At 44.4% G+C, this 27,648-nt stretch overlaps 2 protein-coding genes across 17 annotated transcripts in view; one reads left to right on the forward strand and one right to left on the reverse strand.

Moving 5' to 3' along the window:
* The window catches only part of Rasal2 (RAS protein activator like 2), a 302,028-nt gene extending 289,878 nt beyond the window's left edge, over nt 1-12,150 (forward strand). For 5 of the 10 annotated variants that reach the window (XM_013521043.1, XM_013521034.1, XM_013521024.1 and 2 more), the window contains 3 exons: nt 1,068-1,155; nt 3,899-3,929; nt 6,403-12,150. In XM_013521043.1, coding sequence (XP_013376497.1) covers nt 1,068-1,155; nt 3,899-3,929; nt 6,403-6,545 — 262 coding nt within the window. In that variant the 3' untranslated portion in view covers nt 6,546-12,150. The remainder of the gene's footprint in view (nt 1-1,067; nt 1,156-3,898; nt 3,930-6,402) is intronic. The other 5 variants (XM_005374927.2, XM_005374926.2, XM_005374920.2 and 2 more) reach the window with 1 other exon arrangement.
* Linc00083 (long intergenic non-protein coding RNA 83) overlaps nt 8,583-27,648 on the reverse strand; it is a 29,280-nt gene continuing 10,214 nt past the window's right edge. For 3 of the 7 annotated variants that reach the window (XM_005374913.2, XM_005374912.2, XM_005374914.2), the window contains exons 2-6: nt 24,435-24,500; nt 22,490-22,852; nt 16,415-16,561; nt 15,562-15,647; nt 8,583-12,866 (exon numbers count right to left, since the gene is read on the reverse strand). In XM_005374913.2, the coding sequence (XP_005374970.1) occupies nt 12,786-12,866; nt 15,562-15,647; nt 16,415-16,561; nt 22,490-22,823 (648 nt within the window). In that variant the 5' untranslated portion in view covers nt 22,824-22,852; nt 24,435-24,500 and the 3' untranslated portion in view covers nt 8,583-12,785. The other 4 variants (XM_005374911.2, XM_013521068.1, XM_005374915.1 and 1 more) reach the window with 4 other exon arrangements.

Below are 27,648 nucleotides of genomic sequence, written 5' to 3' on the forward strand. Positions count from 1 at the left end.
AAAAAAAAAAAAAAAAAAAAAAAAAAAACTGGCAAAAATTCATTATGTCTCTTGCCCAAGATCACACAGTGGTTATCTTAGTTACTTTTCTTGATGCTGAACCAAAATACCCAGCACCCAAAGTTAAAGGAAGAAAGATTTATTTGGTTCATAGTGTATAGGGGTTTCAGTCCATAATCAGCTGGCTCCAAGGCAGGGTGGCACCTGGCAGACAGGCCTCAAAGAGAAGAAACAGTTCATGGCGGACCGAAAGTAGCAAAGCAACAAGGGACCTTAACAGCATCTTTCTGCCCCTTTTATCCAGGCTACTGAGGGTGGGTAGCACTCACACCCTTGATCCTAGTGCCCTTGATCCTAGCATTGTACTATGTATCAATTCTAGTGTCACATACTGTAGATCCAGCCACTTCTGAAAAAGCCCTCCTATGACTGCATGAGGCTTTGAGAGGACAGCTAGACATGAGCCATAACAGTGGTGCACCAGGATTTGAAGCCAGGCAGTCGGGGTCTGTACTCAAAACCATAGGTCATGTAAATAGAGAACAGAAAGGAGCTGTTGAGACACTGGATAGACGGAGGAATTAAACATAGTGGGTTAGGTTGTGAGCACTGGCTAAGAAATAGGCCTACTAAGTATAGAGTACCCTGAAGACACTTAGCTGTGCAAAGGAAGAGCACGTGGTCACTATATACTTCATATTAAGAGACAGTGGGGTTTTTTTGTTGGTTAGTTTGATGTTTTACAATGATTTAGTGACATTATAGAATTACAGTTACAATTACATAGTTACAATGAAATAAGCTATACTGAGGAAGGGATCTGATAGAGGAAAAAGAGGAAATGATTAGAGAAATACTGTTCCAAAGGAGATGAAATCCAGTCACAGGTGGAGAAATCAACCGTGGCTATCTTCTTTGAAGGTAAGAGAGAAGAAAGAAAAGATTGTTATAGGTTTCTCATTAGCAAAAACTAGAAATCTTGAAATACGATGAGTTTTGAGTTTCTTCTTCTCCACACTACCTAGCCCAGTGTGAAATGCTGACACCTCCTTCCTGCCACATTCTAGGCTAATGGCTGTGGAAGAGGAACTGAAGAAGGATCATGCTGAGATGCAAGCAGTTATTGATGCAAAGCAGAAAATAATTGATGCCCAGGTAAGCAGGCTGTGAATCTAGTAGAAGCCACTTGTTTTTAATAACCGTTATTTTCTGACTTCCTACCCATGCAAATGACAAAGCAGACGCTAGAAAAGGAGGGACTGAAAAGTTCTTGGCATTACCTTTCGAGGATTAAATGCATTTTTATATGCCCTCCATTATTTTTCCTTTCTTTCACTGATGACAAGTTTGTTAACCCAGCCAAGTATTAGTATATTTCGCAGAGTTGTTTGACAAATATCAACCTAGTGCATGATGGGGTTTGTTTCTCTCCTTGTGGAAAGGAGAGCATTCTCAAAGGAGTTGAAAGATGCCCTGCATGTGTCTGGCTTGTGACCTCTACTGACCATTGCTTGGCTGTGCTGTTCACGGTCTTGTCAGTCACGTCCACTGCCATCAACCTCTAGCCTCACACAGTCCTGAAATTGCAAGGCAGAGACACGGTTATAGAAGTACCTTTCCTGTTATCCTTTTGATTGAGGATCTGGCACTGCTGCTTGGAATGTGCTTGGCTGCCCTTCTTGGTGCTGTGCTTAGAGAGCCTCTTGAGATAAAACTTTAAGACAAGGTTGATAAAATCAGAACCTAGGCCTCTGTTTGCAATAACTTGTGCCTGTGACACCCGTGAGATTATGGCTGCCACAAGCACCTCAGAGAAACATATCAGCGATCAGAGCAGAATCCAGGAGGCAAGAAATATTTCTGACTTCTTTTCATTTTGTAAGTGCAAAATGCGATTATATTTCTTAGAGTGGAATAACAAAAGGCAGGTCTAGTTTTGATAATAACTCCGGTAGCCACTGAATATATCACTGCTCTGAAGACAACCAGCCACCAGCTTTGCATTTCTTACTCTTAAGGTATAAAATAAAAATGAGAGTAAGAATACATATGCATAAATATTCCACTCCTTTCTCTGCGTGCCAGCCAGTATCCAGTATATGTTAGAGTCCCCTGTATTAAACATGCACTTAATAGTCTACTCTCTTGAAAGGGTCAACATGGTATGGATTTTATTTTCCAAAGGAATTAGGAGGCTGAGAAAAAAGAGCTGTTCTCGTTGTCTTACGTGATCCTTTTTAAAGACGCCTACTAGGTGTACCCAAATTGGGTAAGGGGCAGGTAGTAGAGACAAGGCCATCTCACTATGCATACTATAAAAATTCATTCCAGAGGCTTAAGAAAAACCTAGAGAAAGAGAAGGCAGTTGAATCAAGAAAATTAGTGCTGATAAGTTTCTGCCTTTGGAATTTTAATATAATAGCATAAAGTAGGGAGAGTTTTACAGTCATCACAGCAGGAGAGATAAAACAGACCTTTTTAATAATTTCAGCCGATGTGATAGTCAGTCTTAAGCAGAGAGAACTCAGCTGTGCCACAGTGTGATGGCTGTGTGCAGGGTGGCTGACGGGACAACCTAGTCATTAGCTTTTGAAGGTTTCTACACTGCCTGCTCCTTATTTTGACATTTAGGGCAGGGTAACTTGGTATGAGACAGAAGTCACAGTCACAGAATGAAAAAGCCAGGGAGGAAATCTGATTGCTCAGGGATCAAAAGCTCTGGGATTTCATGTACAGAGTTTGGGGAAATGCTAGCCTCAAAGAGCATTCACTCAGTTTTAGACCTGCAGTCTGCCCAAACTAATTAATATCCTGGGTACATACCTCAAGGCAGTGGTTTTCAAATGGTTTGGTCCTCTGGATATTTTAACAGAAGGTACCTTCCATAGACCAATATCCAGCTACTCCCGGTCACCACTCAATAACAAAAACCACTCTCAACTAATGGGTCAAAATATCCTGGGATTGGTAAAATATGATAAATTATCCATTCATACCCAAGCATTACTGTAAAGACTGTGGATCCCTGAAGAATACTTGCAGAGTGCACTAGACCACATTTTGTACCATGTATAATACAAATCATAACCACTAAAGACATTTGAAATAATAGTGACCTTGAAAGGAAAACTTCTTAATCTCAGTGATATGCTAAAATCTTATTTAAGCAAAAGACTTTAAACATCCTTTGGCATCCGTGATAACAAATGACCTTTTATATTTGATCCTTTCTTTTGTTAGAATAAATCTTACCTCCTAAGTAGCTGATGGAGTAGAACAGCCCTCTGGCATTGTTTATTAGAATGAAGACATGTTTGGGGGTGAAAACTTTCCAGAGAGGTAACTCATAGGTGCTTTTATATACCTCATAGGTGCGTTAGTACCATTGGTAGTAAAATAGATTTCTGAAATGAATGCATTTGCTTTCTGTATGCTAGAGTTACACCGAGCGCTTCTCATTTCTCAAAACACTAACATCCAGGTGTCCCGTGCATGGTTTTCATCTCTCTGAGCGGAGGTGCCCTGTGCTCTCACAGCAAAGGCTTGTCCTTGGATTCAGCCTCTGCCTCTCTGAGTCAGTTCATGCACAGGCCGGCCACAGCCACTTTCTAACTAGAACTGTAAAAGAATGAGCACTCCACAATTTAGTGGCAGAATCACCAATCCTGAACCTTGTAGTGCAGACATGAGGATCGTAATGATGACTAAGAAAACCATTGCTTAGATATCAGACCAGGAAATGGGCCACCTTTCCTTTCCAAGCATGAGGGGACAGTGTGACTCCCAGAAATCTCTCCATGGGACTCCGATGGAGAACAGAGAAGGGCTTCCTCTATAAGAAGCAAAGCAACTGCCTAGTTACTGTTGCAAGTGATATCTCCACTGTGTTAAATTACAGGTCATAAATGGAAATGAGATTATTCAAAAAGGCAAGTAAACCCTGTCCGTTCTCTAGCTGAGCAGTTCCCAGCCTTGGCCCAGTGCACCAGCCTCCTACACATTCCAGCTCCTCCACTCCCCATGCTGAAACCCTTCCTGTCAGGCATGGATTAGATTGCTTTGCCTTCTAGTACAGGCAGAATCAAATGTCAGAGCATCTTTGGCCAACTGAACTTGACTCAAATTTTCTATTTGCTTTGATTTTTTTTTTCCACTTTTATTTTGACAGGTTAGCAATAGGGAAACTATGAAGGGAGTTTCTCCACCCGGAGACACTCAGTTGTCTAGGTGGGGGTTGCTTGGTTTCACTTGTTACCTTTGTAGGCAATAAATAATTGCAATCATTCTTAGCCTCTTTCAAGAACCTTTAAGAATCAAAGGAATTTTTGGAAATGCTTGAATTTTTTAATGAATCCTGAAGAGTCTTGCTTTCCTCGGTATGAGGACCTTATTCATCCAAATACTAAAATATCTTCTCTTTAACTAGTTCAGTAAATTAGCAGTTTTTCTGTTTAGGGATCCTTCCTGACCCTCAGGGGAGGGATTGTATTTGGCACTTACCTCTTGTTTTCTGGCAACCACTGATCAGCTCCTCCCCACTGACTTTTAAAAGATCTACACTGTTTTCCTGGTAAACCTTATGGACTATAATTTTTCAAATAATTATTTTTTAAAGTCCTTAAAAAAAGATCCTTTTCTTTTTACATTTTCCCTGACCTGAAAACAAGCAATCCTCCCAAATTAAAAAAAAAAAAAATCTGAGGTTACTGATTAGTTAAGAACGAGGATTTTGTGTATCTCATCACTTGGAAAGGAATTTTTTTAAGGTTAACAATAATAAAAAGCTAGTGTTTTGTTTTATTTTGTTTTCATACGTTTGACATGGTGGCCACCAGCAGAGCTGCCACACAGACTCCACGCACAGCACAGCAGGAGACCACAGGGAAGCATTACATGATGCCCTCTTTGTTATCAGTGATTTCACCCAGACCGCCGCCCCGCACCCGGGCAGTGGGCTCCACTGCATGCTCCTGGGACTTCGTGTTCCAGTGGAGCGGTGCTACACTGGCAGCCTCAGCCTTCTGTAGCTGCTGCTTTAATATTGAGAACCAGCATCCACCCTCAACCCTCAGCTCTCGTGCCTCCTCAAACATCCCATGACTAACCCTTACCATGCTCTTCCCGGGCAAATTCAAAACTTCCCAGGGTAGACAAACTCCTTTTAACTTTACAGTTCTTCCTCATGGGCTATTTTCTTTTTAATTTCATGAGTATAGATAAAGACTGTACTTTCTCTGCATACACTTATTTTCTGAAAAATACAGACTTTGTGTTGGGAAGGTTTGGGATGATTACCTAGCTACCAAAGCTGAGTGTCTCTCCTGATGGTTGTGAGAATGATGTTTTGATTGGATATTTTTTTTTTTTAATTAAACTGGTCTTTCCTTTACATCAACTTTTTTTTAAATCTTTTCCCCTTTGGTTTATTTTCTCCCCTTCCCTTCCCTTCCCTTCCCTTCCCTTCCCTTCCCTTCCCTTCCCTTCCCTTCCCTTCCCTTCCCTTCCATTCCCTTCGTTCCCCTCCCCTCCCATTCCTCGCCTCCCTTTCTCTTCCCCTTTGTGTGTGTGTGTGTGTGTGTGTGTGTGTATGTGTGTGTGTATTCAGCAACCTGTGCTTCCAAAATGTGATTCTGAAGCATTATTTTTTTTCAGACACTCAAAAGTCATATAAAGCATTCTCCTTATTGGGTAGCTTTCCTGGAGTAACTCTGAGCTGGAATGGGTCTAGGAGCCTGTGTTCTCTATTTGTTCTCATGTGTTATGTTTATAGCATCCCCTTTTCAAGCCCTGTCTCCCTCCCCATATTCAAATAACTCCTCCGTCTGAGCTTTTGGCTGCTTTTGTCTCCTCTTGCTCTTGCATCCTCACTTTATGGTGACTTTAAACTGCCACCATGTATTGTTTCAATTTTGAGCACAATGTGAACCCTTTCTAAATGTGACTGTTATGCCCTCTTTTGGGAATAAGAACCCATCGATCACATGCACTTCTCTTCTGTGAAATGAAACCTCTGGTGCTTCTTTCTTTGCCACCTAATTTTCATGTTTCAGTTTTTACCAAAAGTACTTAATATAATAAGGCCTCTTGACGCTACCGTTGCATAGTCTGAAGTAACATGTGATGTCACTTGTACAAAACAGTCTCATGTTCCAAGAGATTGGCAGGACCGATAACAAGTCCTGCTGTGCTGGAAGGGGAAAGAGAGAGAAAATGGAGGAGAAAAAGAAAATAAGGGAAACTGAACCTAACCAGTGTGCAGAAAGAGGCAGAGACGTTCCATTTGTTTGGGAAGCACCATGCATACCACTGTGTGAGAGAAAGCATTGGACTAGGTCGTTCAGTAAAGAAAGGGTATTGTTTCTTCCATATAAGCTGAATAAAGCCATGATTGGTGTGTTATAGGAAAAACGGATCGTGTCCCTGGATTCCGCCAACACCAGGCTGATGAGCGCGCTGACCCAAGTGAAGGAGCGGTACAGCATGCAGGTCCGCAATGGCATCTCCCCCACCAATCCCACCAAGCTTTCCATCACGGAGAATGGTGAATTCAAAAACAGCAGCTGCTGACAGACTTTGTGAACACAGACTGTGGAAGGAGACCGAAGGAAACTTCCCCACTCTCCTCTTCCCAGCCCTTTACTCAGCCCCTCCAGGTTTACAGAATGTTGCTAATTCACAATGGCAATGTAGTGAGAAACTCAAGTGAAGAAAGGAACTTGTCTTTCAGGACATAAGTGAAGACTTCCAAGGTCGCACTTCTCCCAGTCTATGTGTACATAGGGAACTTAGTTCTGGGCCGTGTACAGAAAATGCCACTGTAATATACCAAAAGGAAGTTAATAATGTAGATTACCTTTTTAATTATTACTATTTTTATTATTGTTTTGCTCTTGTTGAAAGCACTGCAGTTGTTCTAGGAGGAAAAGTAGGAACTGTAACTATGTGCGAGTGAGAAATGAGCCTGTGGGTTCGGTAGGTAGAGACCAAGTATCTATCTAGAAGCACATGGAGTGCAATAGGACATTGTTAGAATGAATTTTTTCAGGGATTCATCTGCCAGTGTAGAAGCCCCATTCTGGTTCCCTTGCCGTTTAGGAAGACATGCAGATCCCAAGGTCTATACAGAACAATAATTTATGCCCTGATCAACCAGGACTGATTGTGGTCAGACAACTAGCCTAACCTGGGCACTCACTGTTTTAGGAGGCAGAGATAAAAGTGGTTGCATCAAAGCCGGACTTTAGGAGTGATGTCTACTGAACTCCAGTCAATATGTCTATTTTCTCTGTCTACAGCAGATGGGAATTTTCTGTTTTAAATATGGGCTTTTTTATTTTTCACTCTTATTGTAATAAAGGGTGTTCTTTTTCCTCTTTAGAGGAAAAACTATAAATATTTGTGTCTCGACATACAGTCTTCATGTTCATACATCCACTGCCCATGGTGGGAGCAGTCATCACCAATAGGGTTTCTCTCCCCAGGAGAGATGACTCCGATACACTGTTCATAAGCCATCTGAAATAAATACCCTTTCTTCCACACAGAAAAGGGCTAACCACAACATAGCAGGAATCTCTGAATATTGCCTATCAAGTTTTTTTGTATTTGTAAAGTAATATTTTTTGTTTGGGATAAAGATTTTATCCATTGTACTACAGGCAGGGTAATTTTATCTCCAATATTTAAACTGCTGCTTCTTCGTCTTATTCCCTCAGTATAATTTGGAAAGGAAATCCAAACCTGAAATAACACTCTTAAAAGTCTTGCTTAAAAAAAGAAAACTGTGTCAGGGTGGCACTTTCCAACTGTTATTCCCACACTTGTGGTAGATTTGGCAGTAATGACCCATTTATCATCCATGGCTTATTCTAAGACAAAAAATGTCGTGGAAAAGAATTTTTCTCCAGAGGTATAGAATGTCATCTGGGATGACGTTACCAGAAGTACAGGCTGTTTGTTACTTGTTCAATGGACAGTATATATACAAGTATATATACGTAATATTCACACATATGTACATATAACTGCACGATGAGGAAGCAGTCATGCCTTCTGTGCCGTCAGCATACAGATACAATTTTAAAAGAGCCTTGAGTCTCTTTAAGCAGGACCTAAGCAGTTGTTTTACATCGAGAAAGCAACAGTAGTTCTCAAATGAGTTTATTTTAAATTACACACTTTAAGAATTTTTTTTAAATAAAGGGGGAAGAGAGAGAGCAGACCTTAGGGAGTTGTACCCATGGGCTGTTCCTATAATATGAGTTGTTCTACACAAGGGAAGAAGACTACGTGTATAGTTCCCTCTTTATAGTGAAGCCCAGGCATAGACGCCAAGCCCTCCTTTTACCGAGTTCTAGGCTTGCATTTCTACTATTGAGCTCAGCCCTCTCTCAGGTGGATCTTTTTGTTGACTCTGTCATTTAAGCAACCTCTTCAAAGCTCCCAACCCACAGCCTTTTAAAATATTTTTCATCATAACAGCCCATTTCTACCAGTGATCTAAAATAAGAGCTTCTCATTGTGCTTAGATCTTCAGACTTAAATGCCTAGCTATCGCGACACTATACTGTATAGTATTTTTACTTGACCCTTAGTAGTTATTTTATAAATGCTTATCTCTTCCCTCTAAACGGAGGGCACACTAATCAAAATCATTTAATAGGAATAAAGGTTACCAGTTCTGAAACATATTTGTTAGTTTGGGGAGAGGCATAAACAGATCTGTTCTTTGTGGCTTATTCTCAGTTCTAGCAAAATTTAACTCATTCCTTTTAAAGCCTGAAATTGTGCCCTAGAAATCCTAGTAAAAGAATTGTCAGTTTCAGTGGCCTTAAGTATGTAATGTAGGTGACGTCTTGCATTGAGATGTGGAAGTCTTTCAAGCATGGTTATGGACTCCAGAGGGCTGATAAAATTATATTGAGGATTTGGAGGAGACACAAAAATACCATGTTTTTGATGAATGTGCTGTATCTTGTTAGCCTCCTCAGAGGGCAGTCTTCATTGGAAGATGAAACATTTGGACATATTATGCAGCCCTGCACTATCAGGTTATCTTGAATGAAGCGATGAAAATAAAATAAGAAGAAGAAATAAGAAGGTTAGAAGGTGAAAACTCAAGAGCTGTTACCAGATGTTAAATTTTAGATGAATTCTTTGAATATACTTGTCATTTTTTTTAAGTATTTCTTTAGAGAATGCTGCAACCTACAGAATTTATTCTGAAAGATTTTTTAAGTATGAAAGAAGGCAGCAGTACATGACAGTTTTTATGGGGGTGTGACTTAATTGGCCTTTTCTTCAGTCCCAATATATACATACATTTGTCTCGCTGGCAGGAGGTACATGGTTGAAGGGAAGCTGATTGCTTATGACAACCATGTCTTGTACTTGCTGCCATTTCCCTCAGTGTATCCCCACTTTATGGAGGGTAAACCAGGGCTGAATGGAATTGGGGATTCAGGTGAGGTGCTTACCTACAGCCAGACTTGGCCATTAACAGGGACAACATTAGAGTTCAGGAAAAGAGCTTCATAGTTCCCTGTTACATCACTGAAGGAAAAAGTTGTATTTCCATCAGCCCATCATTAATCCAAGTCTCTGCAATAAAAGCAGCGACAGAGGAGAGATTATAATTAGGTCACCATAACAAGCACTCGAGCACTTACCTGTGTTCCAGGCACTGTTTCTATCTGGGAGACAGTCCTTGGGTAAGTACATGTGGCAAAAAGAGGTAATTACACTGCTGTAGGTTTTTGCTCTGAATATCAAGTTGGTCATAATTAACTTTCTGACTGATGTGCTTTCCCCTTTGTCTTTCATGGGGTTGGAGAGTGAATAAAAAAGTAAGATTTTCTGTCTAAGACTTCTATAAGCACTAAGCTTGACTTTAGAAGCAAAGCTTTTCAGGTATTACTCTACCTGCAGCATTTATTTATGGGTGAATGGTTCTGTAGACCCCTTGCTTCACTCCATCCTCAGAGGTACATCCCATTGGGAATAGAGTTCTTAATTGAAAGTCCCAGAAAAAGATGACTGCCATCAACTGAGTTTATCTTATTATTTGTTTTGCTTCCATCCAGATTTAGCGCTAGTCACTTCCAGTTTAGAGTTCCCGACAAGATTGGGTATGGGGCTGAGCCGGGGGAAGCACCCCGCACCCCTTCAGGATTACCCAGTCCCATCAGTCTGCCACAGTGTAGCTGACGCCCAGGCTCAGCACCAGTCAAGACGTGACATTGGGTCAGACCCAGAAGCCACAGAGCTTATACCACAGCATCACTACATTTTCAGCTACACTTTGGAGGCCACCTCTCCCTCAGAGTATGGAGATCCTAAAGGACTTTTCTTCTCTCCATTCCCTTTTCCCAAGTCTAGTAGTGAAGTGCCCTGCTTGCCCCAACAATAAATAGTTTCCTTTTTACCTGTTACCTGGGATATTTTTTTTTTTTTAAAAATCTAGATGTCAATTGAAAGGACTTACATTAGTTTCCTAAAGGCAAGAAATGTTGAGGTGTTGAATTTTTAAATAGAATCTCTTTTCATGTTTGAATTATTATTATTAGTTCAAGCTGCATTTTCTTATTATCATGACCCAGTTATGAATGCTTTTGAGTTTCGAAAGGACAAAACTAATGAAATTTGCATGAGACAGAATAAATATCTTATGAGGAAAAACCAAGGAAGACTGGATCCAGAAGGGGACATAGCAGTCTTCTCAGTAACTCAAAGATTCAAGGAGACAGGGAGGTTGATATCCGTCCCTTGCCCACTTTTAAAATATATAGACATAAACTGAGTGTGGTGATGCACACCTGTAATCCTAGATTTCTGGAAGGCTGAGGCAGGAGGATCACAAGTTTGAGCCCAGCCTAGGCAACTTAGCAACTTAGTGAGACTCTGTCTCACAGTAAAAAAGTACTGATGATGTGTGCAGGCCCTGGGTTCAACCCCCAGTAATACACAGTTTCTGTAGATAACATGTCCATGCTCATAGAAAATACACAATTCCTAGGGCTTCCTTTTCTGAATGTTAATATATTTTATAGAACAGTAATTCCCAAACTTTCTTGAATTTTTAGATGTGCTCTCATTTATTAGATTTTATGGCAGTTCTCTCAAGAATGTACTATATGTGTTATATGTATATGTAAGTTAAAGTGACTTGAACTTGATTTGGTTTGACATTGTCTCAAGGGTCTTAGATATCATCATTGATACCAGGGAATCAGAAATAGAGTTGAACATCACTGATCAGAGTAAAATACAAAAAGTAGCAACTTTGTTTTCTGATCAGTTAATCCTCAGGTGTTTGAGTAACCAACCTAGTTAGACTTGACTCATGCAGTGAACCATCCAAGCAAAGTGGTAGATTTGGATCGTATTTCAGCATGCATTTTATTTCCTACTCAGTTGTTACTTTTCATTCAAGTACTTTCATCTTCCCCAGTGCAGTTTTTTTGTTTGAGATTGAAAACCAGACTTACCCATTGGAGGGGGGCGAGATCTCCACAGGAGCAGAGTTTCGAGTCTCTGTGCTCTGTGTAGGGTATAAGGTTTACATATGACCATCTGGTTGATGTCACTTCCAAACTCCCAAAGAAAAGTTTCAATTCTCAGTTCACCAATAGGTTAAATACTGACTTAATGACCACTATCCTGCAAATAAAGCTAACTAGTAAAGGTTAAATGTTGACTGGTGCTTGACCTTTCTTAGTTACATCAAAATCAACTTAAGCTCATAGCATCGTACTTACCTGGATCACACCTGAGAGGAATTTACCTTCCAAATTTATTTTGTTTTTCATCTCCAGGGCCTTAATAAGAGTGTGTTAATACACATGACTATTTTACAACAATAACGCTAAATAATTTATTTTTTATTTCAAGAAAGAGAAATACACCTTAGAAAAAGAAAACCCAAGATTTTATTTTATTTTCAAAGCCATATTTTTGTGCTAAGTAGCACTTAGATTGTTCCATATGTGAGATCCATATCTGCATTACATTACCTGGGTTTGTTCTAAAGAAGATTTATTTTTGTTCTGTGAATAATTTTTGACGGTTCTTGTACATGTACAGATATAGATACATTTGAGGTCTTTTATTGATATTCCTACAAAGAATACAAATAAACTTTAACTTTAAACATTTCAGACTAAAGTTGCTACTGTATTTGACATGTTACTACCTTCTAATGTGCATCTGCGTGCTTAGGACACAGGAAAAAAAGAACATGTATGCAAGAATATTATTCTGATATATTTTAATATTAAGAATAACATGCCTTAAAATTACCCAGTGTACAGGTAAAAATATTTCTTCGGTATAGGACAGGTAGCTGGCATTAATACATTCTGTGTTGTGGAGCTGCAAACACACAGAGGTAGAACGCTAGCCTGGTATACATGAAGCCCGTGGTTCAGTCCGCAGCTCTGGAAATGCAGCCACATTTGCTTTCCTAAACCACTACTGTGTTCGCTTGCATTCTTAGACAGATTCATGGCTTTCTTTTCAGCACTGGTGTTCGGCTCAGGTGTCTGTCCTTGCCTGACTCTCTCGAGGTTTTTGTTCCCACCTTCTGCCATCTTCTGCTCATCTGTTTCATCATAAAATCCAAGAATGCAGGTTTTATATGTAGTTTGCTTTGGTGCTACTTGTAGGTCTGCGCCTTCTAGCATATTGCAAAGTTATTTCCAGTCCTGTTCTTTTAGGAATCAACCAAAACTTAGTAAAAATCCAGAGAAGACTGAGTAAAAGGGAATCTGCAGATCAGTAGACGTGTGCTACTTTTTGTTCACTTCAAAGCCAACCCATTTCAATGTGAATTGCTCGTGGCCTAATATAAGGTTTAAGACTTCTTGGATCTGAAACATCAAGAAGAGAGAAATAGCGTTGATGGTGCAGCTTGGTGGTAACGTGTAAGAACTGGAGATCAACCCCCAGCACCACACAAAAAAAGAAACACACTAGTGATGCTATTTTATGCCCTGTGGTTCTCTAGCTCTTAACTATTCCCTCGTATACCCATCAGGTCCATCTATCCCAAACCCTTTTTTTTTCTTGGCCTCTCCAGATTTCTGCCCTTCTTCATTAGCACCTGCGCCCGTGGGAAAGTGCATAAATCAGTTTTGTTGGGGGCGCGGGAAAGACAAAGGGAAATAAATGACCAAATCGGTGGTTCTCAATCTTCACTGTTCATCAGAATCACTGGGGAGTATAAAAGTAGGGCTGGTTCCTGGGCTCCACCACCGAACAATTAAATAGAAAATCTCTAAGGACTGAGGCCAGGCTGGGTTTTTTTGTTTTTGGAAGGGTTGTTCATTTGCTTATTTCTCCTTAAACATCATTACTACTACTTAGTTTAGAACCACTATCGAAATCAAGCTCTTGAGCCCTGTATGTGTCTTTTACAATGGTTTTTGTCTCTATTCCTCAAACTGGGAAAGGTTGGCTTCAGATATTTCTTTGCCTTGTATGTGAAATTTTAGGGCCAGAGATGTAGCTCAGCAGCACAGCACCTGCCTGGCAAGCACCAAGCCCTGAGTTCAATCCCCAGTAACAAAAAAAAAGGACAAAACCTGAAATGCTACTAAAACTAGTAATATACACCTTACCTTCCCACACATATACTTTGTCCTAACCAGTTCTTTTTGATACTTTACTTTATTTTATTTCATTTTACACTGCTTGTGATGGAACCCAGGGCCTTGTGCATACTACACAAGCACCTACCACTGAGCTATCCTCCCAACCCTTTTCTATTCTGTTCTGATACAGAGTCTCACTAAGCTACCTGGTTGGGCTCAAACTCTTGATGCTCCTACTTTAATCTCTCAAGTAGCTGGGGTTACAGGCATATGCTACAATGCCCAGGCTAACTCCAGTCTCTAAATCTATGAGGTAGGAACTCTAACCTTTAACATGGTCATCCCATTTATGGACTAGGTACAGTCCACCAAAGTTGCCCAGAAGATGAAATTTCCTATTTTAACTCAAGTTTTCCCATTGGCTCCAATTTGAAATAAAAGGTAGATGCCTTCTGGTTTGGTATCCAAAACTTCAATGAGGATATTACCTAACGTGTACTTATGGAGCCATGCATGATGGCACATGCCTGTAATCCCAGTGCTCTGAGAGGCTGAGGCAGGAGGATCGAAAGCTTGAGTCCAGCCTGGGCAACTTAATGATTTAGCAAGGCCCTGCTTCAAAATTTAAAAAGAAAAGGGGGAGGGGCTAGGGATATACCTCAGTACAATGGTTCAATTCCCTAATACTGGGGAGGGAGGAGCTTAAAGGTCCAGATCAGAACAAAATACAGTACATCTACCTTAAGGATAAACAACTTCCAAAAAAGATACTTAACTTTTGTAGCTGTAATACTCACACTGCAATTTTAGCCCTTGAAATTTGCTAAGAAACTTACAAGATGCTGAATTATATCATTTGTTCTTGTTCTTTCAGTAGTGAACTACAAAAGCTCTCCAATTCCCTGCTCTACTCTTGGTCGGCGTGGACTCACATGCAAACTTGCAGAGGCACACACACTGTCTTTCTAGAAACTTGATCTTGTGAAAGTCTAGAACGAATTGCCTGGGTGCTATTCCTTTGGCCCTGTGAATAAACTGCAACAAGCTACTAATAAATGCCAATTTGTTTCCTTATGTGTGAAATTATGTTGGCTAGATGATCTGTAGGGTACTCTCTAGCCCTGATAGCCTATGATTGTTCTGATATAGTTGAGAATGTGCCCGTAGGACATGTTCAGTCATCAGTTTGAGCCTTTTCTGTCAGTATTTAGAAACAACCTCCTATCCCACAATACTGAGACCCAGGCATCCTCAACTACTCTTGTGTTCAGTCACCAAAGTCCTGTCAGTGCCCTGCAGATAGTTCCATTTCTTTTTTAAAGTACATAGGAAGCCAGGCGTGGTGGCGCACGTCTGTAATCCCAGCACTCAGGAGGCTGAGGCAGGAGGATCCTTGCAAGTTCGAGACCAGCCTGAACTGCACAGCAAGACGCTGTCTCAAAAAGACCAAAAGAAAAAGAAAAAAAAAAAAGTACATGGGAAAAAGGGGGCCTAGAAGAATGTAAACTGAGAACACTGTAGTAGTAATGTTGATAGTAATAGCTAACATTTATTGAGTACCAACTGTGTCAGACAATTTGCTAGACCTTTATATGGAATACATGATTTAATCATAACAGCAGCCATATGAATTATGTATTATCATTCCTATTTCATGAGGAGACAGACTCAGACTAAATTACTTGTCCAGGTCATAGAAAGAATAAGTGGAAAGCCAAATTTAACAGTCCTTCTGACTGTGCTGTCTTGACTGAAAAAAAGAGAAAAGATCTCAGGGAAAATGTTGGAGAGGTAGAAAAAGATCTGAAAAGATCCTGACACATAGCCAGCCTGCTACCATGAACCAAAGTGATGGCAGAACAAAATAAGCTGATTTTCCAAAGCATTTTCTCTTCCTGTTTCTGTTTTTGATAAATTGCTTTGCACTGGCGAGTTGTCTGACTGATCAAGATTAGAAGACAAAAAATCTTACCTCTCTTAAAAATTCTTCTTTCATCTCTTCTGGGTCCCTCAGAGTTGAAATGATAAAATCTGCCTTCAGGATTTCAAAAGAGTACTCTGAAAAAGAAAGCGCTGCCTGGCTCCAGGGGAAATTACCTATTGCTGCTTGGAACTTCAAGCACTGGGCAGTTAGGAGGACCCATTGGACACGGTAGATGCCATGTGAGGACTGAAGATTTCGAAAAGAAGAGGGAGACTCCTGATGAGACCGCTTAGCCATAATTAGGACCAACCGAGTAGTGGCAGAAAAGGGAAAGACCCCGCGTTTGAGAGTAATGCCGGCTTTTCTCCCACAGCCACCAGAACATTATTTCCGTCCCTTCTGCATTTTTCTCCTTTGTTTTAAATTTGTACAGAGGATGATCCACGGTGCACTGAAACATTCACCTCTCCCTGGGCTCTCTGCCCCAGAAAAATCCCAAAGAAGTTCTCTGAGCCTACAAGTCAGTCAGCCTTTAGCTGAGAGCCCAGCGTAATCCTCACAGGAGCTACAGCCTCATAGTAGGACTGTGTTCTGTTTGTGTTCATGTTCGGGTTTATACTGGGCCTTTGCACAGTTACTGACTCTCAGCCCTGTGCTGTAAGCAGGGTCATTTTTACTGGCCCCTTTTGAAGAAGAGAAATAGAGAGTAGGAAGTAAGGCAGCTTATCCCCAAGCTTTCACCATAGTCCCAGGGCTTAAACTAGAATCCACTTCTCGTTCCTACTCCTGTTGCCGGCATTTCATAGTGTCTTTATAAGGAGGCCCCGGCGCCCTTGGCAAAGGACTGACTGGATTCCGCTGCTCTGCAATTAGGGGAGGAGCTCAGCAAACAAGCACTTACCTGACTGAGATGCTGGTGTTTTTTCTTCAGACTCTGGGCGTGATGAGCTTAAATGTTGGACCTGAGTAGCAGTAGCAGTAGTAGCAGAAGTAGTGGTCATAGTAGCTATATCTCTTATATCAGTGGCAACCTTTGTACTAGCCATAACTACAGGAGAGAAAAATAGTGGAGTTACTGCAAATACAGCCAGGAGTAAGGTGGTCTAACACGGATTACTGCCTGTGATTCGAAAGAAAATGAGAGCCGCAGTGCTGTGTGCACATAGCTGCTGCAGAAGCTTCCCTGTGTGGGCAGGGCAGCCAGCCCCTGCCAGTCCCTGACACCCCCACAGACTCCTGTGCTCGGACCACCATCTTTCAAAAGGCACTCCACCATCAGGACTTGTGGGGCTTAAAAATATTTTATGAGGTTTGTCCTCAGCACTGAAGTTTTTCTTTCAGTGATGCACACCCCAAGAGGCCCCGTGCCATTATATTATCTGCCAGCCACATAGAGCCCCCATGATGGCACCCAGTGACTTCAGCAGCTCTAGCGACAGGTGGCACCCTAAACCAAACTCAGTCTCTTCCCAGAGGCCTCCTGTCCCTCTGTACAGCTGGCCACACAGAGGCCCTGCAGCGAGAGACGCTCAGCTGCACTGATTTTCATCACCAAAGTCCTACAGTACCCTGCAGATACCACCGTTGCTTTTTCAAATATGAGCACAGCCAAGTTCTTGTGTGGTATATTGTGTGGTATATGAGTATACCCAAAGATATCCTCTCCCCAGCCCAGGAGCAACCAATACTAACAGTCTGCTATAGAATCGCCTTCACACACTAGATTTTTAAATTTGAATGCACAAAGGTCTCTCTTATTCTCTTTAAAGGGTTTATGGTATTTCACTGAATGTATAACTTACTAACCAGTCTGCTTTCAGTATGCCTTAGGTCACTTCTAATTTTCACTGTAATAAACAGTTTAACAACCACAACAAACAACCCTGTGTGTGGAGGGCATGTACCTTGAACTCCTTTCCTTGATTTCTAAGGGTAGAATATCTATAGGAAAAGACATGTTCATTTCAGAACTGGCTTGAATGGCAGCACTGGTGTACATGCCTCGTGTGTTGGGGATCTCTGGTTGCTTTTTGTTTTTTTTGTTTCTCACATTCTCAGCATTACCACCCTTTCAAATCTTTACCAAGCTGGTAGGTGAAAAACATTTTTAAATAAAATTTTAATGCATTTTTAAAATTTGCATTTCTGTGATTTAATGAACAAAGTTGACCCTTTTTTAGAAATACATTTGTAATGGTATTTCTTTGATCTGTGCCACTTGCAGATGTTATAAAAGCAGTTGCATCGTGTCCCTCATCACACAGCTACCCCAGAACAGGCTTATGGTTCCTTCCATCCCCGCTGCGCAAGTCTTCCCCACACATCTGTCTGTCCTCTTCCACTCAGCAACCTCTGCACAGGTCACCTTTCCCCACCCCAAAACACTGTAAATTTCTTCAATTAATGAGCAAATATGTAAAATTCAGGAACACAAAAGCAGGGGAACACCCATATTCTCCTTACCCGACTATAACCACTCCTAACATTTTCACACATTTTCTTCTGATCTTTTTTCTAACCATTGGAATGTTTCCTTGCAATGTTACTGTGATTCCTTCATATGTATAATGTTGATTCATGGTTTTCTTTTTCACTTAGCATCCTAATGCAAGCACTGTCCCATGACCACTTTGCTTCTGGAAATGGCAGATTTGAGCACTTTGCTCACTTGATAAACCCTGTGGTGGCTCTGCTGACTGCAGAATCAAGTCCTTCTGAATTTGGCCCCAGTCCGTCCATTCCCCCAAAATGTGACCTCTACCCCATCTACGTTAGACTGCTTGACAATCTCAAACAAGTCATACTTTGACACTCATTTGTCTTGGTCCTCGCTATTCCCTCTGCAAGAAAGAACTTCATTACTGTTTCCTGCCAGTGAAGTTCTTCATCAAGCTTTCTGTCCAGTTGCCATCCTCTGGGCAGAATGAATGAATAACTTTCATGCCTCAGCTCTTGATTCGTACTTTGGTGCAGCACGTACCAAGCTGCCCTGGTTGTCTGTGTCTGCTCCTATTACACTCCCTGTCTTCAAAGCAGGAAACAAGTCCTGCTCATCTTGGTATCCATAGGTCAGTGTCTTGTTTAAAACTGGTACTCAGAAAACATGAAATCAGCTACCAGTGTGCAAACAGCATTCTAGGTGTCAGAGAAGAAGAAAAAATACGCCCCTGCCCTTTGAGACTCTGCGTCCTGATATTCATGATCATTCATAAGCGTGTAAAATAAGAACAAGGGTAGCCCCGTCACTTGTAAATTCAGGTTCTATGGTAACAACTACCATTTATTGTCTGCAGATCCAGGACCTCAGAGGTACCTTATAATGCTGACATTCTCTTCAGTTTAAAGATGGGACAAATGAGATTCAGAAGGGTTATGGAACTTGCCCAAGGCCACACAGGAAATGGTAGCGCCAACATTCCAATCTTTGGCTACCATTGAAAGTAAAATGGACTGTCTGTCTCCCAGAGCTCCCTGTCCCAGTCCCATCTCCATTCCAAATTGTTACCAGGGGAGGATTGGCTGATGAACTGGCTCTGGCCAGACAGAATCCTCTAGAGAGTGGCTTTAACTTCCACCAATGCCCAAGAGGAACTACACCCCAAGCTGGAGTGCCCGGCCCCCAGTAACAGACAGGCCCCTGTTTCAGCTCCTGGCTGGCTCACAGTGGCGCTGTGAGGGTGGTCTGTCTCCTGACTGCATAATTGTTCTTTAGGGCTCAGCCGGGCTCCCTGAGATGGAGACCTGTGAAGCTCTTCCTTTGGTTCCCGGAGCCTCAAAACTGCGGAACCAGCTGGATGTAGAGGGCGTAGGGGGCACTGCCAACCCGAGAATAGCTGAGGTGTCACGGGTGGAGCCCAGCAAGGGGCCCACACCTACCTCCTGTGGAGTCACAAGCCTGCCCTGTATAACAGGGTCCCCCCTGAGGTGCCAGGTCTGCAGTAGGGCTCACAGTGGTGGCCAGAGAGGTCTTGACCGTGTCCTGGGGAAAAGAAGGGATGCCCCACAATGCAGTGCCAGTGGAAGCCAGTGTCCAGAGCGTGACGTCGACAGATGTACTCTGGGCAGTGACCAGCGGAGTCCTGGACCCTTCCTCGGGAACTGAGATAGCCCTCGGGGGGGTGTGGTTTGTTGGAGGGCTTGGTGAGGCCTTTCCCTGGGGTTGGGGAGCTGTGGGGCCTGCAGAGGTAGAAGTGTGGAGGTCACAGATTTGGGGGCTGAGCTGTACGGACTCCAGGCTCACCGACCGTCCTGCAGAAACCAGGCCCTGCGAAGCACCCCATGGAGCCAGTGCTGGGCCCTATTATAAGGGAGACACCTTCTGTGGGGTCTGCTGTGCCCAGGAGCTCTCCCAAGGTTCAAAGCAAGCTTGAGTGGCACTGTGCACAGCACTCCTTGTAGAGCCAGCCCAGCACAGAATATCCATGTGCTGCTTCTGTGCCTGGCAGTGCCTACTGGGAAGACAAGGATGTGCAAGGAGGGCCTCCCAAACCCATTAGGCCAGCCGGAGTAGCCAGTGGTCTTGGGACAGCCAGGTGGGGGCCAGGTTAGTCGTTAGATGGGAAGCAGAAGACAGACTCTCACCCATCTTCTGAACCAGAAGGATCTGTGCCTCTGCTCCCCAGTCCTACACGCACACACACACACTCACACCAGCAGCTCCTTCTGCCTGCAGTCCGCTACCACCCCCCCACACACACACACACACCCCACTGGGCTTTGCTAGCTGATTCCTCTTCATCCTCTGGAATAGTTATAAAATCACCACCATCCCACGTCCCCACCAGGAAAGTCCCCAGACAGCTCCAGGGGCTGTGAACTGCCCTCCTCCATGCCTGTGACTACAGGAAGTGCCAGCCTCTTCCCATCTGGCCTTGAGCTCCTGCAGAACAGGCCCTTTTCTTTACATCCCCAGACCTGATCACACAGCACAAATTCCATCCACATGTTTAAAGTAAGTGAATTAGTGAAACTGTATCACCCTCCATCAAGTCTAACTTCTCTGTGTCCTCAATAAAGGCAATAATGTCTTTGATTAGGAATCTGTAAGGAGGCCAGGAGAACTGTGATTTTGCTCTCAATTATCCTACTTAACTTCAGAACTCTTGGGAAGCAAATTGAAGTGAGAGCTCGAAAAATGTTTCAGGAATTTAAAATGCTGCAGGGATGCTATCGCTTGTCATTCACAGCCATGTCCCTGCATGACATCCCTGCAGTGTATCCCTCATCTTCTCTCCCCACAGAGGAGTCCACAATTAGAAGGGACTTCGACAGGTAACTCTTTATGCTTCCTTCTCTGGACGCTTACCCTCAGAGGCCTCTTCTGATGACTTTCCCAAGAGCACTGCTCAGCCATCTAGCTTCCTGTCACCCAGGTCAGCCCTCATCACATCACTGAAGACACTGATCACCCTCTCCTAGGTCTCCTGGCACTGGAGCTCCAAGCTCAGAGTCTCAGTTCAAGGAGACGGGAGACTGACAGTGAACAAACCCTCCCTCCCCTACTCCCACCCCTACGGCAGTGTGTGGAACAGAGAAAGTTGTCTGCCTGAGTGGCCCTTGATTGCCATTCAGTTGGCTCGCTTCACTGCTGGCCACTTGCTGTCCCTTCTAGGAGGGTCCCATGGGCCCTACCCTAGGCTGCTCCATACAAGCTACCTCTCTGCTCCCTTGGGCCCTGAAGACCCCAGATCCAGGCAAGAGCAGGCTCAAAGCACTTATACTTAGCCTGGGAGTGGTCCCCACAGTAACTTCTGAGGAAGAAGCAACTTTGGAGGAGGAAGCATTAAGGAGTGGAGGCATTGCTGCTGACTTCCGATTTCCAATGGAAGGGTCTGCAAGAAAATACAGACAATGTGAGGACAAGCTCTGTCAAACCTAATGGGCTGTTGGCCTATGAGAACTCACACGAAGCGCCAGAGGTCAGCCTCCCATCTCAGCACCCAAACTCAGGACGGAACAGTTCATGCACAGTGTGCCAATCCCTGGGCTGTGTAGTTTACATCTTCAGTCCTCACAAAAGCTCTTCCAGGGATTCTGATCGAAATTCTCATCAAATCCAAAACACACAAAGAAATAGCCAAGAACAGACAAAACCACGGCGATAAAAAGTAGATTAGTGGTTGCCAGGGGGAGAGTATGGAGTCATTGCTAATGGGGAAGGAATTTTTTTGTAGGATGATTTTAAAATGCCCTCAATTTAGACAGTGGTGATGGTTGCATACATTCTAAAAATCCCTGGATTATATACTTTAAAAAGGTGACTTTTAAGATATATAGATTATATCTCTGTGAGGCTATAATGAGTAAGGAGGAGGAAGGAGAGGAGGAAGAGGGAAGGTAGGTGGAGGGGGAACTCAGGATAGAGAGAGAGGAGCAAAGGGCAAGGCGGGGTGGAACCTGTTGCCAAGGAGGCTTATACACAAGACCGGGAGTAACTAGGATGCCTCTGCTTACAGCAGATTTGTAGTGACCATAACAATGACTATAACTGGTGTTTGCTGGGTGCTTAATCTGTGCCAGGGTCTCTGCTAGGCCTTCATGTTCATTTTCTTGTTCAGCCTTCAAAGCCATCCTGGCAGGTGGGTATCCTCAATCCTACTTGTGAAATATACACCCAGATAAGGAAAAGGAGGCCCAGAGATATTGGCCACTCATTTCTAGAAAGTAGTAAAATCTGTCTGGTCTAAAGCCCAGGTTCTTCCTCATTTCATTGTCCTGCAACTAATTGCTGTTGCTAACTGCTAGTGATATAAGGTTGGGTGTTGTTCTAGTCGTGAAAGATCCTCAGAATTAAAATAACTTCCTCATAAGTTTATAGTACAAGAGCCCAGAAGTGTGCTCCAGAATTCAGTTATCCCCAAAGCCCAGAAATGCTTCCTTCTATCTATCCTTAGTGTGACCTGCTTCCGAAAAACCCACTTCCCATCTTATCTCAGCCTCCAGAAGCCAAGCACCAGAAGGGGTGACTCTCACTCACCAAAAAAGCAGATGAAAGGCTGTCGGGAAGAGCAAGCCACTGCATAAACCTTGGGGCTGAAGTGTGAATAGGTGCGGAGCCCTGCACACAGCCCGCTGCTGAACTTGGGCTTCTCCAGCCAGGAGGGGATGTGGTCACCCAAGTCGCTGGACCACGCCAGAGTCCCGGAGTTTTCACTGATGTAGAGGCCAATCCAGGCCTCTGTCTCATTCGTGAGGCACCTCAAGTTCTCCTTGTCTTCCTTAGTCACTCTCTGCAGGTCAGCTAGGTCAGTGTAGTGGCTGCGACAGTACTTCAGAGCTGACTCCCACGACATTCTTTCTTCAAATCTCATGAAGGTTTCCGCACCAATGACGACCTCAGCTAGGGGCAGAGAACATGGAGACCATAGCCTGAGGTTCTGGGTCTGCGAGCCCAACTTCACCGTCCCTGGGACAGAGCTCTGGCCTGACCTGGGCCCTTGTCCCCAGTTCTCGGGTGTCAGGCTTTATCAAAACCACAACTTCATAGGCAGGCTAAATACCAGGTCGGAGAGGGAATGAACCAGACATATCAGAGCAGCAACTGGAGGAAAAACAGTAGGGAGAGCAGGGGTTAAGAGCTCTTCTTGTAGTGATGCGGCCTTACAAGTTATGTTTGACTCAATTTCTTCATCTGTCCAGTGGGGATAATAATGGTCCCCAAGGTCAGAACTATGTGAAACCATGTGTACAAATGGCTTAGCAGAGTGTTGACTACTTACCAAGTAGTTAGCCCTTAATAAATGTCAGGCTATGAGAAATAAGATAATCCTTGTTTGGAGTCAAGCTCGTTTGTGATTTCCAGGGGCAGTGCCTGCCACAGTGGCTCTAGGGAGTCTCCAGGGTTGGGACATAATGGAGGAGAGCCAGGAGGAGAGGCGAGCCTGGTGTGGGACAGGCATGGTAGCAGGCGGCAGGGCAAGCCCAACCCCAATGGCACTGCGCCCTGCAGGAACTCAGGTAGGATATCAGCCTCCCCAGCCACTGCTTCCAGTTCCTGCCTGAGGCTGGGCTGAGCCAGCTCCCGAGGTAGGGCAGGCTGCCCATTCCCAGGCTGCTCTCATCTGCAGCACATGCGTCTGTCACTCCAAGTCCTGGGAGTTAGGACAGGATGGGAGCTGCTGGGGCTCTACCTAAGGTATCAGTTCTGGAGTTCCGGGTAAAGCTAACAGTAGAATTGGGCATCACATCCTCACATTCAAATAAGGCCTCCCAAACTGATTTGCCTAAGATTTCCTTAATATTTTCCCTCTCTAAACTGATTTTTTTAAGGTAGTCTATATTGAGCACCTGGCTTGTGCCAGTCCTGAACTAACCATGTGGCCTACACCAGCTTCTAAATTCTCTCTCTAATCCTGAGAAGTGGATATTATTAATCCCTCCTCAGAGATAAGAAAAGGAGGCTGAGACTCATGCTATATTAAATATGAAAATGAGAGTCAAACACGGGCTTGCTGGCTTTGGAAGCCTGTGCCATTTCACTGTACCACCCATAGTTCAGAACATGCGGAGAACTAGCTCTACAAAGCAGACTGACGTAGAATTTCTGTGCATTAGAATAAAGAATTTTTTTAAAAACAGGGCAGTAAGATCCAGGGGACATCTTTGAGTGAACAATCACCACCACCCCCGGATGGATGGTAGGTACCTGACTGAAGAGGTGATGCCCACCTCATACTCCCAGAGCAAATGCCAGGATGCAACTGGGGTTCTACTCTAGTTTGAGACCTTGAGCAAATCACCTTCTCCTCTAGGCGCATCTGAATAAAAATCCTTGCCCTGGGTTTCAGCTCATGGGCAGCAAAGCCTGGGCAGCAGGCAGTGGCAGGGGAAGTAGAAGGGAGCTAGAGCTAATGACCCAGGTAAGTAAGCTCGAAGCAAAACAAGCCAAGTTCCCAGAAAGCAAAAGCAGAAAAGATTCTAACCTTCCTTTGGAAGAGCGGTCCAATCAAGAGATGACTCCGAGACTCTTCGGCACCCTACAGCAGCATCTGTAAAGCAGAAGCAGACCTCAGCCTACGGGATGGTGAGCGAGGGCTGCCCCGGGTCCTCTGCAGATACTAGGAGCTGCCATGTTGCATCTGGGAAAGCCTAGCTCAAGGGTGAACAGGCTTATTTCTTCCTTCCTAGCTTTATTCAGTAAATATATGCAGTACTGAGCACCTATCATGTTGTCAGCACTATTACACACCCTTAAAAAGGAAATAAAACAAGCAGGGAGTTTGCCATTAATGGGGTTATGAGAAGGAGCCAGCCTAGCCCAGTCAGAGTGAAAACAAAGGCCCACGTGTTGGAAGGAGCTGCATGGGTCTGGGAAGCAGAAAGAAGTCAACGTGGTTGGGAAGAAAGATGGGAGATGAGGCCAAACAGGCCAGGTAGGGCCTGGCTGGCTGTAAAAGGATGGTGTTCTGAGCACTGGGAGGAACTATTCAATGTGTTGAATGGTTTTCAAAGCTCACTCCACACGGAACGGATTACAGGGTTGGCAGGGCACACTCAGAGGAGGGTGGTGATGTGGTGCCATGTTGTGGCAATGGGCCTGAAGAATGGAAGTCACCAGGGTCAGGACATGTCTTGTGGAGTTCGAGGACAACGGAGAAAGCAGGGGAAGACCCCTGTAGCATAGCCCTTCCTTTTCAGGGACTCCCTAATCCAGGCTCGCTCATCACCCCTGGAAATCTCCTTACTCCCTTGAGAACCCACAAATCAAACCTAGACCTCCAGAGGCTGTGTTTTTAAGACCCTGTGACAGGCATGGTATGGTTGTAACTTGGGGATACAGCAGGCCAACCTCTGTACCCCTATTTTGGGAGTAAGGACTTTACACAGTAAGGCTGAGCTTTGGCTGACAAAACCAGAAACTGGTCCTTTCTGGCAGATCAGTGCTGTCTGGGCTACACCTGCCCCCTGCGTGGCTGCCAGGGGCGGAGATGGGCCAAGTGGGGCACAGAGATAAGGTGGATCCTCCCCGAAAGCCGTACTTTTGTCCTTTAGTACTGATGGCAGACTTCCTGCAAAGATATTCACAGGAGACGGTCCCACTGACTTCGCAGGAAGCTGGGGATCTAGAGCAGTGATGGCGAACCTTCTACAGACGAATGCCCCAACTGCAACCCAAAACCCACTTGTTTAGTGCAAAGTGTCAACGCTATAATTAAACCTGAATACTGAAGTTTTAGTTGAGAAAAAAATAATTCACACATTAACATCGTTTGTCTTAAAAGAAAAACAAGTAACACGTGTGCCATAGGTTTGCCACCACTGTCCTAGAGGATAGATGTCCCATTCTCTCCCACCACGCTGAGACAACAAACCATACCTTTGCTTCATGAGGAGACTTTGAATCCTGCTCTCACTCTTGCATGGATCCCCCAACCTATCTTTCCCTTTTTCTTCCTCATCTAAGTCAGTTGGCAAAAGGAGACATGGTGGGACATTCCGCTCTCTATTCTGATTTATACCCATTTCTCTAATGTGCTCTTGGGAATGGGAGACAGAGAAAACAGAAACCAGGAGTGCAAAGAAGTATTGTAGCAAAAGGGTAATAGCCAAGTATTCTTGAAAAATAGAGATACATGCGTGCGTGCACACACACACATACACACACGTGGTCTTGAGAAGCAACTCTGGAGAGAAGATCAGGCCCAGAACATGAATCTAAACACACTCTAATAGCAAACAAAAGGCTCCTGCGCTGTGCGGGACGCAGCCCCCAGACTGGGGACAATGAACAGCGGAGAATACGGAGCGGCGCAGGTGCCCTCCTGGGAGGCACACAGCTTGCTCCGCACTAGGAGGGCGAAGGTAGAGCCGATGGACCAGCGCACTTTGAAGCAGAGGTCGACCCATGCCTCAGTCCTCCTGATACTAGAGTGTATCTATGCTGTTCACGCTCTCTAGGTCGGCGAGACCTGTACGGAGCTGCTGGCAGTTAATACCTGGCCTTTTCCCAGCTCAGCTCCTGCTCTGCCCAAGAAAAGGTTTTGCCATTGCTCGCCAGCGGCAAGGCTGGGGAAGGAGAGGCTGTCACAGCACAGCCGGCCCCCTCCAGCCGAGTCCCCGAGAGCCTTCGGCCTCACCATGGTGTGCCTCTCCAGCCTCTTCTCTCCCCGGTCTCCCCTCACCTCCTGCCTCCAATTGCACCCTGCTCTGCCTCCCGGCCCTTGCACAAGCTGCTCTCTTGGCCTGGAAAGGCTGGTTGTCCCCACCCGGTCCCTCAATCTCATGCTTTTTTCCATCCTCTCACCTCCTCTGTCGCTAGGTCAGGTGCCTTTCCTATGAACTGTAATGAATCATTAGTGGTTAACAAAACATAATAGTGCTTAATACCAGCAGACATTGTTCGCTGAGCATGTGTGATAGGGCCTCAGCTCTCTGCAATCTCCCTACTCCTTAAGGTGTGACCACGCCTGTTGCAAATAAGGAAATCAAGCCAGAGAGAGTGAAGTGAGTATAGCAGGGCTCTGGAACCTGGGCTAGGGGCTCTCAGGTCCCAGCCCTTAGCCATGCATGGCGTAGTTCTGCCCTACACTGGGGGCTTATAACTGGGGCTATATATTAGGGTCACCCAGAGACTTCAAGTCTACCAATACTCAGGCCTACCTCAGAGCAAGGATGTGATTCTCTTACTGGAACCAGCATGAAAATCTTTAAATGCTCCTCTGGAAAGGGCCTTGTTGCTTGTCTGTCACTACCACCAGGCCTAGGCAGCCTGGGAGCACAGAACAAGCTTTATTCATCGCTGTATTCCCAGTGCCCCCCCCCCGCCCCGGGGCACACGAGAGGTGCTCAGTTGTAGGGAGGGTGAGGGAGAGGAGGGAGAAAGGGAGGGAGAGAACTTCTCCCAGGAACCCACCCCCACCGAAAGATCCTAGTCTCCGTTCCTTCCCTTGACTCCACCCGCTTGGAGCTGGAGGGGCCCAGCGAGGCAGGCTGCTGCGAGGCGGGGCTGCCAGGCCTTCCTGCGCAGGGGGCAGGGCAAGAACGAAGGGCTCGCCCCTGGGTGCTTGAGGGTCCTAGGCCACAAACAACCAGCTTCAAACTAGGTGTCCTTGGAGAGGAAAATAAGCCTGGGAACTGGGCCCTGCACAGAGGGGCGAGGATGCGCAGAGGGGGAAGGTGGGGAAGGACCGACAGCAC

This window comes from Chinchilla lanigera, unplaced genomic scaffold, assembly GCF_000276665.1.
Source record: "Chinchilla lanigera isolate Chin_1 unplaced genomic scaffold, ChiLan1.0 scaffold00005, whole genome shotgun sequence".
Taxonomy (NCBI): domain Eukaryota; kingdom Metazoa; phylum Chordata; class Mammalia; order Rodentia; family Chinchillidae; genus Chinchilla; species Chinchilla lanigera.